The sequence below is a fragment of the Colobus angolensis genome, unplaced genomic scaffold (genome assembly GCF_000951035.1).
Source record: "Colobus angolensis palliatus isolate OR3802 unplaced genomic scaffold, Cang.pa_1.0 Scaffold24, whole genome shotgun sequence".
Lineage (NCBI taxonomy): Eukaryota > Metazoa > Chordata > Mammalia > Primates > Cercopithecidae > Colobus > Colobus angolensis.
In genome coordinates, this window is record NW_012115599.1 from 11,243,555 (window position 1) to 11,263,247 (window position 19,693).

At 39.7% G+C, this 19,693-nt stretch overlaps 1 protein-coding gene across 4 annotated transcripts in view; it reads right to left on the minus strand.

The window, feature by feature from the left end:
• MAPK14 (mitogen-activated protein kinase 14) overlaps positions 1-19,693 on the minus strand; it is an 85,389-nt gene that overhangs the window by 36,562 nt on the left and 29,134 nt on the right. For all 4 annotated transcript variants that reach the window (XM_011945360.1, XM_011945361.1, XM_011945359.1 and 1 more), the window contains 4 exons: positions 16,542-16,600; positions 2,769-2,880; positions 2,040-2,069; positions 1,662-1,709 (listed from right to left, as the gene is read on the minus strand). In XM_011945360.1, the coding sequence (XP_011800750.1) occupies positions 1,662-1,709; positions 2,040-2,069; positions 2,769-2,880; positions 16,542-16,600 (249 nt within the window). The remainder of the gene's footprint in view (positions 1-1,661; positions 1,710-2,039; positions 2,070-2,768; positions 2,881-16,541; positions 16,601-19,693) is intronic.

The window sequence follows — 19,693 nt, forward strand, 5'->3', positions numbered from 1 at the left end:
GCGGAGCTTGCAGTGAGCTGAGATCCGACCACTGCGCTGCAGCCTGAGCGACAGAGTCAGACTCCGCCTCAAAAAAAAAAAAAAAAAAAATTCACAGTTGCTTTACATAGCCTCAAACTCAAGCAAATGTCCATCAGCAGGTGGACAGATTTAAAAATTCTGATATGTTCATACAACAAAATACTATTACCAATAAAAAGGAAGAAACCACTGACACACACATAACCGAATCATTACACAAAGCAAAGGTCAGACACACAAAAATACACACTATATGATTCCATTTACATGAAACTCCAGAAAAGATAAACCTAATCTATAGTGTTAGAAGCAGATGCATAGTTGCCTAGAGCCAGAATTAAGGGTGGAGGGGTAGGGATTGACTAGACTAGGAAGGGACACAATAAACTTTTTCTTTTTCTTTTCTTTTTTTTTTTTTGAGACAGGAGTCTCACTCTGTCACCCAGGCTGGGGTGCAGTGGCGCAATTTCAGCTTACTGCAAGCTCTGCCTTCCTGGGTTCATGCCATTCTCCTGCCTCAGCCTCCTGAGTAGCTGGGACTCCAGGTGCCTGCCACCACGCCAAGCTAAATTTTTATATTTTTAGCGGAGACGAGGTTTCACCGTGTTGGCCAAGATGGTCTCTATCTCCTGACCTCGTGATCCACCCACCTCGGCCTCCCAAAGTGCTGGGATTACACGCATGAACCACTGTGTCTGGCCATAAACTTTTTAAAGTAATCCAAATGTTCTTGGCTGGGAGCAGTGGCTCACACCTGTAATCCCAGCACTCTCAGAGGCCGAAGCAGGTGGATCATGAGATCAGGAGATCGACACCATCCTAGCCAACAAAGTGAAATCCCATCTCCACTAAAAATACAAAAATTAGCCAGGTGTGATGGCATGCACCTGTAATCCCCACCATCCTAGCCAACATGGTGAAATCCCATCTCCACTAAAAATACAAAAATTAGCCAGGCGTGATGGCATGCACTTGTAATCCCAACTACTCAGGAGGCTGAGGCAGGAGAATTGTTTGAACCCGGGAGGCAGAGGGTGCAGTGAGCCAAGATCGCACCATTGCACTCTAGACCGCAACAGAGCGAGACTGCATCTCAAAAAAAAAAAAGAAAAAAAAAGAAATGTTCTTTATCATAAATGTGATAGTTAAGTGGATACATAATTTTGCCAAAATGAAAATGGTGCGTTCTAATGTATGGAAATTATTTTTAAGTTAAAAAAAAGAAATGGAACAAAACAAGTTCTAGAGTTGCTTGCTCTTTAGAAAAAATTAATTCACTTATATTTTATTTGAATTATTTCGAGTGAATGGGTTTCTGTCATTTCTCCTCTTAGAAATGTGTTTAATCTAGTTATCCCCCCTTTAAGATCGCTTACTTGATATTTGACTATTATCTTCCTTTATTATGAATACATTAAATTTATAATTTAACTTTATGTTAAAATAAAAACAAGTGATGCCACTTTCAGTGTCACTTAGCTTACTCAGAAATGGTTTAAATTTCAAAGTCTGGTGATAAAAATAATATGAATTTCGGATAGTCATGGCTTATAAATCTACTCCCTATGAAAGTTTGCCTGCTTAGTCAAACATACAATCTCAAAGTAAAGCAAACAATGAATACTGTCTCTTCATTTTACCTTCAGCTCACAGTCTTCATTCACAGCTAGATTACTAGGTTTTAGGTCCTAGGAAGCAAATACAGGGAAGACAGGATCAACTTCACGATGCATGATCAATTTTCCCCCTACAGGTAATAATGAGGATCCAGACATAAAAGACTTCATCCAGCTATCAAAACACAATCTCCATCCTGCAGTCAATATCTAGTCCAAGTTAGCTTTACATAGAACAAAACTACACAACTTCTTTCTTTGATCAGCCTAAACCTAGAGTAAAGTTGCAATCAATCAACATTTCAATGGCTAAAGTAAGTTTAGATTAGGATCTCGGCTAAATGACATTCTTCCACTCTCACCCCACTTCCCTAAAACAATGTAATCAGTCATAATACATACCCTGTGAATGATGTCAGCTGAATGTATATACTGCAAAAAAGAAAAAAAGTCAGTTACTTCCAACCTTCTATTGTCACATTATATAACATATTTGCTGCACATTTTCATGAATCAGTAAGAACTGCTAGTGTTAACAGTAAGATTAGAAATCACCGTAAGTAACTCTCAGTATTGTATACATTTACCATAACTATAATTTCCACAGCCATTGACTCCACTCAGTTGAGCTTTTTATCTATTTTCTGGTTGGCACTCTGGAGCTCAATAAGGACTCAAAGCAGCTAAATATCAAAGACGGTTTAATTTTAAAACACTGTTTACCTGCCCCTCCAACAAATAAATTAGTCTTTCTTGAGGATTTTTTGAAAATCTCAACATTAGACTGACCAGATATTAGATCACATCAATAAATTATTGTTTAGATGTAAGAATGAAGAGTCCTCATCTTTCAGATGTGCATACTGAAGTATCTATGGGTGGTATCATATAATGTCTAGACTTGCTTTAAAATAATCCAGGGCTTGGGAAATACAAAAGAAACATGATTGGCCATTATGTCGGTAACTGTTGTCACTGAGTGAACATGGCAGTTTATTGTACTATGACCTTTACTTGTGATTTTATGAGTTTGAATTTTCTGTAAGAAAAGGTGTTTAGTTGTTTAAGCCCTAAAAGGAGGGGAGAAAGGCAGAATTCATTTTTAAAAATTATTACTTGTATTATCTGTACCTTTAGACCTCGGAGAATTTGGTAGATAAGGAACTGAACATGGTCATCTGTAAGCTTCTGACATTTCACAATGTTGTTCAGATCTGCCCCCATGAGATGGGTCACCAGATACCTAGAAATTAGTGAAAAGTTACATAACAATCTAGAACCCCTAAGAAAGCTCTTATCTTCACAAGACTTTTATAAGTTTTCTGTTTTTTTGTTTTTGTTTTTGTTTTTGTTTTGAGACGGAGTCTCACTCTGTTGCTAGACTGGAGAGCAACGGCGCAATCTTGGCTCACTGCACTCCACCTCCATCCCAGGTTCAAGTGATTCTCCTGCCTCAGCCTCCCGAGTAGCTGGAACTCCAGGTGCCCGCCAACACGCCCAGCTAATTTTTGTATTTTTAGTGGAGACAAGGTTTCACTGTGTTGGCCAAGATGATCTCGATCTCCTGACCTCATGATCCACCCACCTCAGCCTCCCAAAGTGCTGGGATTACAGGCATGAGCTACTGCACCCGGCCCGACTTTTCTAAGTTTTTAAAGGAAGGCCACCCTTCCCTTAAAATGGTAGCTGTACCACGATGACAGCTAAAAGTTAAAAACTACTCGTTTTTTGGGGGAAGGGGTACCTCATTACCTCATTTTAAACATCGCTATTCTTTTACATTTCTTTTTTTAGAGACAGGGTCATGCTCTGTCATGCAGTAGAGCAATCATAGTAACTCACTGCAACCTCAAATTCCTGGGCTCAAGCGATCCTCCTACTTCAGCCTCCCGAGTAGCTAGGACTAAAGGTGTGCACCACCACGCACAGCTAATTTTTTAAAATTTTTCTGTAGAGATGGGGGTCTCACTATGTTGCTCAGGCTGGGCTCTTAACTCTTGGTCTCAGGTGATCCTCCCAATTCAGCCTCCCAGCATTACTATTCTAACTTTAACTACCTGCCATCTATTCTAAACATTTACATACTTATTCCTACTTGACATATCTTTTTTCAGGTTATTTCAAGAGAAAAGAAAACAGGCCAAGCTTTGTGGCTCACACCTATAATCTTAACACTCTGGGAGGCTGAGGCAGGAGTTTGAGATCAGCCTGGGCAACATAGGGAAACCCCATCTCTACAAAAAATAAAAAAAAAAATAAAAAAATAAAAAAGCAAAGGTAGGGATTAGAAAGATACATGTGTCAGTACCAGTTTTCTCAAAAATATTATTCTTGCATGACAAATATACAATATAACTTAGTGCATGGCTATAATTAAGTATCTTGTAGTTTTAAATCCACCAGTACATTTTCACCTTATTATAAGCCTTCCATGTTATAGGTTCTAAAATAGGAGTATTTTTTGATTTTCAAACTATAATTTTTTTTCAGGAACGACTAGTGAAAGGATTTTGTTCACTGACAATATTTCTGCATTTACCTTAAAAGAAGGAGGAACATGTTTTATCTGGAGGCAAGATGAGGCATTCCAGAATTTCTCCTCACAGGTGTGGTGCTGGTTATTAATCCCATCTTTATGTGGTAAGATTAGGGAATGATTACATTCAAGTCCAACAGGTTCACCACACATATTCTAGACTCAATGTCTTAAGCCACTCATTACTGTATTACGCAGTTATGGAAACATAAAAAGTAGATCGGTACTAAAAAGGCTGAATTTTTTTTTTTTTTCCTGAGACAGAGTCTTGCTCTGTCGCCCAGGCTGGAGTGCAGTGGCACAATCTCGGCTCACTGCAATCTCCACCTCCCGGGATCAAGCGATTCTCGTGCCTCAGCCTCCCGAGCAGCTGGGATTACAGGTACGCACCACTGCGCCTGGCTAATTTTTTTGTATTTTTAGTAGAGGCAGGGTTTCACCATGTTGGCCAGGCTGGTCTCGAAATCCTGACCTCAAGTGATCCGCCCACCACAGCCTCCCAAAGTGCTGGGATTAGAGGCGTGAGCTACTGTGCCCGGCTAAGAGACTGAATTTTTAAAAATATGTGTAAGTTTTATTTACTGTCTAAGATTCATTCCTATTCCTAAGGTTGAGTAATATATATCACCTGAGCTATAAAGAATGCTGATTTCATTTCTATTTTCATTTTTCATGAATTTTGGAGGGAATAAAGCAGGTCAGTAATTTAGATCTATTAGTAATGTATTGTAAGAATAAACGTGTGTGTGTGACCTCTCCATATACCTACACACACAACTCCAAGAGGAATGGAATTTTTTTTCTCTATCATAATTTCCCTGTAGGGCTGCCATGGTTAGTTCTCAATTTCATGGAGATCAACAGGACCTAATCTAGTTGTAACCTTAAGATTTTAGCATTTCATATTTTTAAAACTTACATGTTTATATTGCCTTGAGGAAAGAGTAGACTCTAAATGTAATTTAATAAGTAAATGAGATTGAAACGTTTTAAGAAATGTTCCAATCTCAACATAACATAACCAAAGATACTAACTAGCACTTATCCTGTGCCCAGCACTGCAGTAAGCAGTTTATTATGTCCATGTCTCATATACTCCTCCCAATAACTCTGTGAGATAATGTCCATTAGTGTTCCCATTTCACTGAGAAGGAAACAGAGACAGAACAAGGATAAGCCATCTACTGAAGGTCAAAAAGAGTCGTAATGTCAGGAGTTGAATCTAAAACTAACTGACCCCACAGACCATGATCTTAATCACAGCACATATTCTTCCAACAACTCTTTCAGCTGATACAAAATTTACATCAAGGGAATGACCTTTTTAAAAAGGTCACAATAACTAGTGAAGCAATATGTCTTAATAATTTCCTTAATAATTCTCAATACTGTATTTACTATCAAAGTTAATCTTAACTAATAAAGAAGGCTGGCAAGAACATAGCAATATTCTGTCCTAATCACAGTTACTATATTTTTTAACCCTAAATTGATGCATAAGCTGAGGAAGACAGAATCCAATTTCAGTCTTATAAGACTACTTTGCACATAATTATATTTTTTGACATTGGAAAATAAGAGGGTTATTATTTCAACTTTTCTAAATAATTTTATGGAGAAGGGACAAACATAACTTATCTTTAAATAAAACCTAAAAGTCCTAACTAATATGCCTGAGCTAGTTCACAAAGGTTAGGCACAATTACTCATGAAATCATAGCAACTTCAAGTACAACTATTGTGTTTAAATGGTTATCAGTGACTTAAGAAATCTTAGGCAGCCAGAGGATCACTGACTGCATGGCCCGAGAGAGAGACAGTGTGCTTTTAGTTAGAACATTTTACCACGATGTAATTTCTCTCAAACCCTTTCCCCCTCAGAGACCACATCCATTTTATCACCAAAATTTAGAGCAAGGGTGAGATTGCCAAAACATTATGTAAGTTTGTAAGATTAATCACTCTATATAGTAATAACTACCAAGCATTACTACTAAGCTACAATGAAATAAACTGAAAGGCATTATTTATGGCAGAAGTGTCTTACAGGAACTAACATAATCACTATACTTGTTTCCAGGAGGCCCAAAGACCAATCCATGACCACCAACTGTTACATTCTAACTCCCATATAGAAAGATTTTCAAAATAAGTCTTGCAACAGAGGACAAAAGCAAGCATCATACAAAGTTGCTGACTGTTTATGGAAGACGGACCAACTTCTAAAAATAATGAACAGGATGGGGGGCAAGGAATATAGATGAGCACACTTTAAGTAAGTACATTCCAAAAGAGGCATTAATGGAGAGTCACATAATTTCTACAGTATTTGTTTCTGAAAAGCATAGTCAATTACGTTTTAAAGACATGCCTAATATTGTCAATGTATATAACACCTAAAGTAAATTAAGGAAGGTCAGACTTGAGTATGGTTGGAAAGCTATCTAGTTCTCACATCTTTACAAAGGAATTAAGTAAGCTGGACTTTATTAGGCTAAAAGCTAAAAACAGAACTTCATGGACTGATACAAATCTTGTTTTTCACTTTCCTTGTGAAGTCGGTCTTCTTTAAATTTAATCAAAGTATAGAGATCACAAATCACATTTCTCAAAGTGCCTCCTGTGAGTAAAATGTACTGTGACAGCAAGAAGGAAGAACTCTGTCATAAATGCTTTTCAGTACTCTAGATAGCACCCCATTCTACAGCTTCATTTATACTTCTTGGATGATATCCAATTGTTAAGACCAGTACCACGGTCCCTGCCCTCTTTCTCCCCACCCCCGACTTTTTAAAGCACAGAACAATCAGAAAGAACCTATGTAGAGGCCAGGCGTGGTGGCTCACACCTGTAATCTCAGCACTTTGGGAGGCTAAGGCGGGCAGATCACAAGGTCAGGAGATTGAGACCATCCTGGCAAACACAGTGAAACCCTGTCTCTACTAAAAATACAAAAAAATTAGACGGGCGTGGTGGCAGGCACCTGTAGTCCTAGCTACTCGGAAGGCTGAGGCAGGAGAATGGTGTGAACCCGGGAGGTGGAGCTTGCAGTGAGCTGAGATCATGCCACTGCACTCCAGCCTGGGTGACAGAGACTCCATCTCAAAAAAAATAAAATAAAAACAACAAAAAAGAAAGAACCTTTGTAGGAAAAACTCTTCTGTATCTGTATCTATAGACTGGCATCTCTTACCACTATCAGTCCTATTCAAAGAAATTATCAAAAGGCAAAAAAAAAAAAAAAAAAATTATTCCATATTTAAACAGCGTGCTTACAATAATCACAGGGATTGACAATTTGTAAGCACAACCCTCTGCAACTCACCTAGTGACCCCTGGGACTTACTACAGTCTATTCTTAACACAGGGGAAGAGTGATTCTTTAGAAATAAAAATCAGATCAGGACATTCCTTTCCTCAAAAGGCTCCCTATTTTACTGAGAGTAAAACACAAAATTCCTTTCAATGACAGAGAAAGCCCTACCTAATCCAGTACACTGCCCCCAATTATGTCTCTCATTATTTCATAGTCTACGTCTCTCTCCCTTGCTCTTAGCTCCACATTGGCCTCCTTGCTCCAGTTCCAATATATCATGCAGTCTGCCTCAGGACCTTAGCACTGACTGCCTCTTCTGCCTGGAATGCTCTTTCCCTAGTTATCCCCAGGTCTAATTCCTCTGCTTCTTCACATTTTTGCTCAAAATTCATCTCAATAAGGTCTATCCTTACTCCATTTAAAATTCCATCTTCCCCCCGTCCTTGTACTCCTAATTCCCCTTTCCTGTTCTATCTTTTCTTTTTAGTTATAGCATTATTGTCTGCTAACAGACTATGTAATTTCCTTTTTTATATGCTCACTGTTGTTTATTGTTATCTACTTGTACAATGTTCATGGAGGGCAGGGTTATTTTTTGTTCCCTGTAGTATCTAAAGTACCGAGAACAGTGTCGGATAGATAGTAGGCACTCAATTACCACTGAACGACTCAGGACAACTCATACAGCACTACTAGTAAGACAAGACAAGGGCTCATTTTATTGAAATATGTGTGCCAAAGGTCTTATCTGTTAAGCAGACCAGACTGTTCTAATTTAGGGGTAAAAGAACCATTCAGCAGCCAAGTAGGCAGCTTAGTAGGCTTATTTCACAACAAATTATTCTCACTTGAAGCAAAGATTACTAAAAGATGCCCTCTACATTACCTGCATCAATGAAACTAGACTCAATATTTTAACATACAGTCTACATTACAGGATGAAAACAAAAAAGCTAGTCAAAGGAGAGAGCACTGAGCATGCTTTCAGACAACCAAATCCTCAACCAGTTATAAACAGTGACAGCACAGTCATTCATTCATTCTATCACTCCATCAACAAATATGTATTTCTGGGCCCTGGGGATGCAGCAGTGGGAAAGGCAGATACAGCATTTAGATGAAAGGAAGGCATATATGAATACATAACCATAATAAAAGGACACATGGTGCTGGAGAACACACAGGAGAGGGTCCCAGCACAGACTTAGGAAGGAGTGGATTAGAGAGAGAATGCTGAAGGACTCAAACTCTAAGCTAGGCCTTGAAGCTTCTTTACCTTTTAAAACTAGCTAATCTGAGAAAAAAGTGGCATCTTACTGATCATGTCAAGCAAAAACTGAATGATATTTTCTTAAGAGATATGTAACTTATTTAGATTTCCAACGTGAGTTTGTAAAAACATCTACAAGGAGTTTCACCCACCCACCATCTCCATTTCAGCAGACCTCTCTGATAAAAAAAATAAATTGTAAACACAAATGTTAATAGTTAACTCATTAATCTTTTTCCTAGACCACTTCTCTTCCTGTGTTCACTAACTTGAGCACTTAGCCTAGTTTCAAGCAACTAGGCTAGGTATTTCTTTCAGCATTACTTCCAAAAATACCACGTTTAGTAGCTAAATTAGGAAATAACCTATAAGTCCAAGCAACCGGGCTAGGTATTTCTTTCGGCATTATTTCCAAAAGATCATGTTTATTAGCTAAATTAGGAATAACCCTAAACATACACATATGCGCACACACACACCCAGAATTCATTAATGCACAATTTTCATCCAAGTACAAAAGAAGAATCAATAGTTATTTTCATTTAACACTCTCCATTCCATACAAATCTCTTTTCTGTATACTTTACATATTTCCTTCATTCTCTGTCTGGAATAAATTTCAGCTTCCACATCCTATTCCTGTTTGTTTCTTCGGACAGTTACTACTTTCTTTAGAGGCTTTTCTCCACTAAGCTTCTCTAATATTCTGAGTTCATGCAGCACCCTGTAAGTTGTCTAGACATTACAGATTTGACTCACCCCTTCAGTTATTTTAGGTAAGCATTTCTTAACAAGAAATGCCTCATTTCTTTAATAAGATCATAGCAATTGGAAAATGAGACAGGCCCTTAGTTTTGGCATCTTACATAGAACTTAACACAGTATTTACTCAATAAGGGGGAGCAGACTTTCAAATAATAATCATAGCCTTAGATCAGAAAAATGTGATGAGAAATAGGTTTAGAGCCAAAAGACCAGGGAGAGATGCAATTTTGTATGTGATATTATACAATTAAGTTCATCTCTCTCAACCTCAGTTCCCTCATCTGAAAATTAGAGATAATATCATCTATTTCACAGGGTTGTTGTGTCAAATGAGATTATGTGAAAGCCCTTTGTACCCTACAAGATGTTACTGAAAAAAAGAAAGCTGGTGTTACAGAATTGCTCACCCACATGTTTTGTCAGTTTCACTCACAAGCATAAGACTCTGTTTTTAAAGAAAGGACATAGTTGTAATGTTGGCAAGAAGTCAAACCAAAAGAAATGCAAGTCACATATTCACAACGAGAAGCATCATTACAAAAATTTTAGTTCCCAGAAAAGTCTTAAATCCATTTCAGATTTTCAACTAGTATGCTCATCCAAAATATTTCCTAATGTGTTAAGGATCCAGAAGAAAACTGCCTCTGGTAAAATGATATCTTTTTATCACACACTACGGAATGTGTTTGTGTGGGGAGGCAGGGGGAGAGAGTTGTAACTATGTCATCCCACATAAAAATAAAACCTTTCATCCTTTTTCCAATCCCATTTCCAGTTCCCAGTACCCTTTGATCTCTTCTCTAAAGCAACCACCTTAATGAGGCTTAGCTTATAAAGCCCCAAAGATCTAGTCCCTCCCCATTCCAGCTTCATCTTTTGCCATATACACCTCTATTCCCACCAAACACAAACACACACACACACCTCTCTTCTGCCCTCAGCTCCCTCTCTTAGCCCCTGGATGAACTTGCACTTTCCCCACCTTTCCAACTCTCCTTCATCCCTTAAGCCCTCTATGCATACATCTTTTTTGCAGAGGCTTTCCTGAAGACACTCCATGTCTTGGTTAGGTGGCCATACTATGCAGTCCTTTAGCACTCTATGCCTGCCCTATAATGGCAATTCTTGTGTTCACCTGTTTAACAAACAATAGAGTGCATGTTACTGGTTCTAAGTGCTAATGATTCAGCAATGACGAAAACAAACTCCATGCTCCAACAGAACTTACAAACAGAGGGAGAAGACAGACAATAACAAAATTTGCTAAGAACAAAGCAGGGTAAGGGGTAAATAGTGACAGCAGGGGTACTATTTCAGTTAGAGTGGTAACAAAAGAAGAACTTCTTTTGTTCTTCTAATGAGAAGACCCTTGGGTAGAGTCCTGAAGGAAAGGAGACAGTCATGTAGGTATGTGGGGAAACAGTTCCAGGGCAATAACAAAAACTGGTGCAAAGGTCTTATTGCAAATGTGGTTGTCTGTATTCAACCAAAGAACAAGAGGCCAGAGTGACTGGGGTGGAGACAGAGTGGAAAGAGGACTAGGTGAGGTTAGATTAGAGAGTACACAGGAGACCAACTCATGTAGGACATTTTAGATCTTACCATATGGTATTTTGTTTGATCATTTACACTGTTCTTCTCTCCCGTTAAGAGCCTCAACTCTTATTTATTGCTATATTCCTCAGAGACTATTACTGTGCCTAGCATAAGGTATTCAAATATTTACTGAACATCATCAGGTTAAAATGTAAATCTAGAAATTTCCTTTACCAATTCAGTGTTTTCAGCAACTTTTACATTGAAATAAAAAGCTAAATGTATTAGTTGAGCAATCATTGTCAGTAGGTGGAAGAAGTGATCTCTCCTCATTGGTTTTCACTAAAACAAGGGCTGCTGATTAGCCTTGTTGTAGGTCTTCTGCTCTACCACGGTAGAATCCAAAACCCCACTTCCATTTCCCTCTTCAAGAATGAAGCAGAGATAAGGAATTCAGTGTAAGAAACCTGGGATGGGAACTTGTAAAATAAAGGAAAAAGTATCAGAAGACTAATTTCCACTTATGAAATTCAGTTTCCAAGAAATTTGAGGAAATAGTTCCCAGGAGGAATTAAAAAATTCTTCACTGCCTACTATGCTTGTGCAAAGAACCACTACAGTTAAGAAAAGGCGGGGGCATGGTGGCTTATATCTGTAATCCCAGCATTTTGGGAGACCAAGGTGGGAGGACTGGTTGAGTCAAGGAGTTCAAGAACAACCAAGGCAACATGTTTACAAAAAAATAAAAATAGTTGAGTCTAGTGGTGTGAGCCTGTAGACCCACCTACAAAAGGAAAACACACACACACACACACACACACAGAGAAAAGGCAATACTGTAATAATACTAAATTACAGCTTGCTCTGGTGTTAGGTTCAAATATTGACTATTTAAGATTTTTGCATTTCTACTGGTAACATTTGCTGCATACACAGGAATATATATGCATGTAGTCTCTTGCCAAACATTACTATCAAGAAGCCAACAGAGAGGCCCAAATGATTTCCAATCATTTAAGAGATCTAGATGTACTGTATCTTTACAAAATGTTGCCATCTGTACAACCACATCCTATGGCGGTCAAGAGCAACTCAGTATATCCATCTTTTAACACTACACATTTTCCAAAAATAATCTCCATCTGTTAGACTCAGTAACTGTATATTGTCCCTAATGTTCAAAATGCACTACCTATTGTTCCTTTCTCAAAGGTATAGTCTTCACTTGTAAGAATTAAAATTTAAAACATAGCAAAAATCTGAAGTAGTCATGTACCACAAAACAATGTTTCAGTCAACAGTGGACCACGTATATTACTCTGTCACCCAGGATGGAATGCAGTGGCGCAATCATAGTTCAATAAAACCGCCGCCTCTGGGCTCAAGTGATCCTCCCACCTCAGACTCCCCAGTAGCTGGACTACAGGCATGCACCACCACGCTCGGTTAATTTTTTAAATTTTTTTGTAGAGAAGGGGTTTCCCTATGTTACTCAGGCTGGTCTCCAGCTCTTGGGCTCAAGTGATATGCCCACCTTGGCTTCCCAAAGTGCTGGGATTACAGGAGTGAGCCACTAAGCCTGGCCTATAGTACCGTATTTTTACTGTATGTTTTCTATGCTTAGTTATGTTTAGATACATAAATACATAGCATCATGTTACAGTTACCTATGGTATCCAGTACAGTAACATGCTGTGCAGGTTTGTAGTGTAGGAGCAACAAGATAAACCATATAGACTAGGTGTGCAGATTATACTATCTAGGTTTGTGGAAGTACACTCCGTGATGTCTGCACAATGACAAAATCACCTAATGACATATTCCTCAGAACACATCCCAGTCATTAACTGATGCATGGCTGTATATAAATTAAAAGTGCTAACCGAAACATAAAGGCACAAATACATGTACCACATGATTAAAAGTCAACTGTAGGCCAGGCGCGGTGGCTCACATCTATAATCCCAGCATTTTGGGAGGCTGAGGTGGGCAGATCACTTGAGGTCAAGAGTTCATGACCAGTCTGGCCAATACGGTGAAATCCCATCTCTACTAAAAATACAAAAATTAGCTAGGCGTGGTGGTGTGCACCTGTAATCCCAGCTACTTGTGAGGCTGAGGTAGGAGAATCACTTGAACCTGGGAGGCAGAGGTTGCAGCGAGCTAAGATCGTGCCACTGCACTCCAGCCTGGGTGACAGAGAGAGACTGCCTCAAAAAAAAAAAGAAAAAGAAAAGAAAAAAACCAACTGTAAATCTGAAAGTAATTAGAGATTTTGCTAATTAGCATTTAAAAATTTGTGTTCAAATTATAGCCTGCTCTAAACAGGGAGCTTGTAGAACCACTCTAGCCTAAATTATGTCTGGTTTGGCCAGAAGTGTAGGTTTTTGTTTACTTCTTTTGTTTGAATGTGAATTTGAATACTTTTAGGAGGTGCAGATGTATTTTGCCACAGACCCCACCACTCCCAATTGTGTAACACTGAACCTCATTTATGTTCTTTGTGTGACCCCAAATAACTTTAGAAAATACTGAAACGGACGGGAATGGTGGCTCATGTCTGGAATCCCAGCACTTTGAGTGGCCTAAGAGGGCGATCACCTGAGCTCAGGAGTTCGAGACCAGCCTAGGCAACATAGTGAAACCCCATCTCTACGAAAAATACAAAAATTAGCTGGACATGGTGGCCCACGCCTGTAGTCCCAGCTACTTGGGGGACTGAGATGGGAGGATTGCATGAGTCTGGGAGGCAGAGGTGGCAGTGAGTCGTGATCTCGCCACTGCACTCCAACCCGGGTGACAACAGGGCAAGACCCTGTCTCAAAAAAAAAGAAAACACTGAAATAACTATTGTCCTGAACTACAGTGATTTTTTCCGTGATATGAACGTCACAAAAAAAGTAAACAATGGAATATTTTTCTAAGGGCAAACAAGTTCATTCTATTTTCAGAGACTTTCTGTAATTTGAAACACCTCAGAGGTCAACGACCTCAATTCTCATCATTTTACAGGGAAATGACCGGGCCTACAGTGGTAAAGTGACTTGTCCAAGGTCACATAGCCAATTGGTAGCTTGGATACAAAACTGCTTTGAATTTGTTTCGCGTAACCAGACACTTTCATCAAAAGGAAGGGCGACTGTTTCTGATTATTCTGAGCCTGTGCCAACACTCTGCTCAGTGTTCTGCACTCAGTAGTAAGTATTCAACAAGTAGTAATGAGATTTGCTTCCAAAAGGTAAACTCAGTTATTGTTTATAAAGAACAGAATCCAGCTAGAGTTAAGTAGAAAAAACAGATTCTTAAGTAGAAAAAACAGATTCCTGCTCATCAGCCATAGTATTTGTTGAATGAATTAATAAATGAATGAATGGTTGAATGGATGAATGAATGAAACTTTAGTTCAAAGGTAGACTTGTAGTTGCTGGGTCCTTATACGGATAAAGGATCCAAACAAAGGCAAAACTATCAGTAACACTTAACCTTTTAAAAAGACACTGGTTTTAATTAAGCTCTTTTCACACAGGAAAAATAGGTTCTCAATACAGTTCCAGACTGTCCAATTAGGCCAAAGTACAGCATTTTGCACTTCGCACAAGTCAGCAAATCATCATTTCCTTTGTTATATAAATCCATCCTTAGTGGACCTAAAATTTTGGGATCTAACAGCTCAGATCTAACTCAGATTTTTCCAAAGTAATTCACTAATACATTACTTCAGTATTTCTTCCATATTTAGCGAAACTATTTTTTAAAAAACCATCATTCTGCAACATTCCCTTTTCCAACTACAGCATACAGTCGGGCTCAACAAACTGTAATATACATGCCCTTGGGTAACATCCAGTAATCTCTGGAAGCCTCCATATTCTTGTACCAAGCAAGGCTGTGAGAAGAACAATTTTTCTTAGTTATTGGTTATTTTTTTCCTTTGTTTCTTAAATTTTCATTAGCAGGATCAAGGTTAATGTGGCCAAGGAGATCTTGTAGGTAGACCAAATTCTCCTCTCTCAACTTCCACTCTCAGCCATACACTGTTCCAACTAAATTCAAATGGTGGAGAAATGTTTTTGTCACCTTTCCTCCTTCCCTTTCCATTTCATCTTCTTTATTTCTTTCTCCCTTTCCTTAGACAGAACATACAAGTTCAAACAAATCTCCTTTGTGTTCTGTGGGAAAGGAGTAAATGGTGTTTGCGATCAGTCCAGGATAAGAATGGGAGAAACTGAAACCAGGATAAGGGTGAAGAGAAACTGGTTAGGTTCAGCACCGGAGTCAATGAGGGAATGGAGGTTAAGGAAGAGAAGTCATGATCTTCAATTCTGTTTTGGCTTTCATAACAGTAACCCTTTCCATTTAGGAATGCCAAAATTTCAATGGGACCAAAAGTATAACTGCGTTTAAGGTTTTTTTCTCTTTTATGGTATAGTGTATCTGTGAACTGGGGGCAGGGAGAGCTGTGTCAACTCAGATACTAGAAAAGCTATTACAGTAGAGAGCTCACACATACATGGGAACACTTGCTGGAATCTGTCTTATGCTCACCAATGTGCAACCTGGGCATGTGAAGGCACTAATGACACATGTGGCAACCCCTGCCAATGGGGTCAGGAGCCAGTGGATTAATGATCCCTATCTGAGGCGCATTATATATAGCCTCATAGATCTTGGCAGTTTTCAGCCCAGTTGTCCATAGTGGTGACCAAATCAACATATCCTCATAGAAGCTTTCTCTCCTTCCCTGTTTCGTTTTCCCTAGCCCCCACTACTGGTTCCTGAGAATCCCAGGCTCTGCTTTCTAGGGGGATCCTAGGTTAAAACAACAGAGGTGGTTACAAAGCTGGGAGAAGCCTTTCTCAACATATAGAGTCTGCCCCTTATCCCTGTGTAGCAATCTAATACTTCAAGGATCAGTATGTAGTTCTAGTATCACCTCCCACATGCATGGGCGATAAAAGAGGAGGGAGTTTATATGACTGGGGCTCCATTATATTTCTTGAAGAGCATTTAAAAAGCTGGGACCAGCCAGGCATGGTAGCATGTGCCTGCAGTCCCAGATCCTCAGGAGGCTGAGGTGGGAGGAACATTACAGCCCAGGAGCTTGAGTTCAGCCTGGGCAATATCACAAGACCCCGTGTCTTTTAAAACAACAACAACAACAACAACAAAAACCAAACCTGGGATAAACACTTTGAAAAGAAAAAATCCATAGTCAAAACTCTCTACTCCTTTCTCCATGGAACTTTTGTAAGAATTCAAGACTGACTCTTCAATGGGGTACAATGTGCCTGAAATTATGCAAATACTAACACACCCCACCCATAACATATATCTTCTGGTATCCACCCCTACACCCAAAAAGAGTTGCATGATAGGAATAATTTTTTGAAGTCTGTATGTTGCTAAATGGTTCAGGAATAGAAATGGGCTACTAGTTTTCATTCTGTAGACCAGGAAGGCAAATGCAAAAGATTTACTCACACATCATTGAATTCCTCCAGAGACCTTGCAGGTGTAAAAACGTCCAACAGACCAATAACCTGTAAGAAAATATAAAAATTAAACAGTAAATAAATATTAAACTCAGTATAGTACCCATCAGGTCTTAATCTTCTTTTCTTTTTTTTTTTTTTTTAAGAGTCAGGGTCTAGGCCGGGAGCAGCGGCTCACGCCTGTAATCCCGGCACTTTGGGAGGCTGAGGCAGGTGAATCACCTGAAGTCAGGAGTTCAAGACCAGTCCGGCCAACATGGTGAAACCCTGTCTCTACTAAAAATACAAACATTAGCCTGGCATGGTGGTGGGCACCTGTAATCCCAGCTACTCAGGAGGCTGAGGCAGGAGAATTGCTTAAACCTGGGGGGCAGAGGTTGCAGTGAGCTGAGATTGTGTCACTGCACTCCAGCCCAGGTGACAAGGCAAGACTCCGTCTCAAAAAAAAAAAAAAAAGAGTCAGGATCTCACTCTTGACATGCAAGCTAAAGTACAGTGACACCACCACAGTTCATGGTAGCTCAAGTAATCCTCCTGTCTCAGCTTCCCAAGTAGCTGGGACTATAAGCACATGCCACCACCATGCCTAGCTAATTTTTCTTTTTTTGTACAGATGTGTCTCACTAGATTGCCCAGGCTGGTCTGGAACTTTTGGCCTCAAGTGATCCTCCCACTTCAGCATCCCAAAGTGCTGGGATTACAGCAGTGAGCCACCATGGCCAGCCAGGACTCAATCATTTTAATAGGAACTAATTCAAAACCAGCTACCTCAGTTCCATAACATCACGTCACATCCTTAGTAACTCCAACTAATTTTCTACCCAAATTATGCTTTTGTTTTCTATTTGTTAACATCAATTCTCATATTAACCCACTTTACCATTAAAAATCTTCATCTCTTTAGAATTTAATCATATGTAGTCAGTAGTTTACCAGAAGGCAAAAAGATTTAGGGTACCTGAGTTACGTATGTACTAATGGTCTAATGAATTAATCCAACAGGAAAAAAAGGTCACATGTCCATGGTTGTTACCATAATATTGTGTTTTTAAAAAATGTATTCCATGAAAAATTTCCATCTTAACTGTATAGCCTTCAAAACTGACATATTTATAGCCTCAAAATATTCTCAGTGTATTCTTGGTATTATTCTCACAGTCTTACTGTATCGGATATTTAAATCAGACAATTTAAAAATGAAAAAAAAAGTCTATCTTTACACAGGAATAAAGCAAAGAGCTACTTAATACTCAATCACCCAAGGTCTTTGAAAAGTTTTTCTGATCATGAATTCATCCACATACAGCACCTCCATCCCCCACCTCCCATCCATTTTCCTTAAAACCCAGCCCATTCGTTTCTACACAGTTAGGCATTGACAAGACAAGTAAGAAATATTATAATTCATTTGTAATACGCCCAGCCATATTTGAGAGTATCTGGATATGAAGCAAGACTGTGGCCTCACTAGCACACTGTTCTAACCTGCCAACTTAAACACAAAGCTCTAGAAGTAAGATATGTTAACACTCAAAACATTATCATGAAAAAGATCTTCTAATTAGGATGTTACTCCACTCATCCAAATATCAGGCTTTTTTTTTTTTTTTTTTTTTTTGAGACACACTTTTGCTCTGTCGCCCAGGCTGGAAGACTGGAGTGCAGTGGCATGACCTTGGCTCCCTGCAACCTCCGCCTCCTGAGTTCAAGCGATTTTCCTGCCTCAGCCTCCCTAGTATTTTCAGCAGAGACAGGGTTTCGCCATGTTGGTCAAGCTGGTGTTGAACTCCTGACCTCAAATGATCTGCCCACCTCAGCCTCCCAAAATGCTGCGATTACAGGCATGAGCCACCACCCCCGGTAGTTTGAGATCTTTTGACTGAAAGACCTACTTCATTCCTCCTTTTCCCAACCTCATTCCCCAGAAACTACCTAGATTTGGTACTGTGTTGGGTTCTCTGCTTGCCAGAAAAGTTTCTTTCTTTCTCTCTCTCTCTCTCTCTCTCTCTTGTTCTTGAGACAGGGTCTCACTCCGTCGCCCAGGCTGGAGTTCAGTCATGTGATCTTGGCTCACTGTAACCTCTGCTTCTCAGGTTCAAGTGATTCTTGTGCCTCGGCCTCCCGAAAAGCTGGAACTACAGGTGTGCACCACCACAGCGGGCTAATTTTTGTATTGTTAGTAGAGACAGGTTTTCATCATGTTGGTCAGGCTGTTCTTGAACTCCTGACCTCAAGCAATCTGCCTGCCTCGGCCTCCCAAAGTGCTGGGATTACAAGTGTGAGCTACTGTGCCCGGCCAAGTTTTTTCACTTAATACTCAATCATTAGTCTTTTTGTTGTTGTTGTTGTTGTTCTTTTTATAGAGATGAGGTTTCACTGTGCTGCCCAATCTGGTCTCAAATTCCTGGTTAAGAGAGTCCTCCTGCCTTGGTCTCCCAAAGTCCTGGGATTACAAGTGTGAGTCTGGCCTTTTTTGTTTTGTTTTGTTTTGTTTTTGTGTTTGTTTTCTGACAGGGTCTTGCTCTGTCGCTCAGGCTGGATGGCAATAGCTTAAATATGGCTCACTGCAACCTCGACTTGCTGGGCTCAAATGATCGTCCCACCTCAGCCTTTGGAGTAACAGGGGTTACAGGTGCAGGTCACTATGCCTGGCTAATGTTTTAATTTTATTTTTCATAAAGATAAGATTTCACTGTGTTGCCCAGGCTGGTCTTGGAACTCCTAGCCTCAAGTGATCCTCTCACTTTGATCTCCCAAAGTGCCGGGGTTACATGCATAAGCCTCAGTGTCCAACCACTTTTTTTTTTTTTTTTTTTTTTTTTGAGATGGCTTCCCACCAAACGTCATGTAAAAGGTTTCCACAACTTTATTTATTTATTTATTTTTTGAGATGGGGTCTCGCTCTGTCACCCAGCCTTGTGTGCAGTGGCTCGATCATGGCTCACTGCAGCCTTCACCTCCTGGACTCAAGTGATGCTTCCACCTCAGTCTCGCAAGTACCTGGGACCACAGGCATGCACCACCACACTGGGCTAATTTTTTTAAACAATTTTGTAGACCGGGCGCAGTGGCTCACTCCTGTAATCCCAGCATTTTGGGAGGCCAAGGCAGGTGGATCACCTGAGTTCGGGAGTTCAAGAC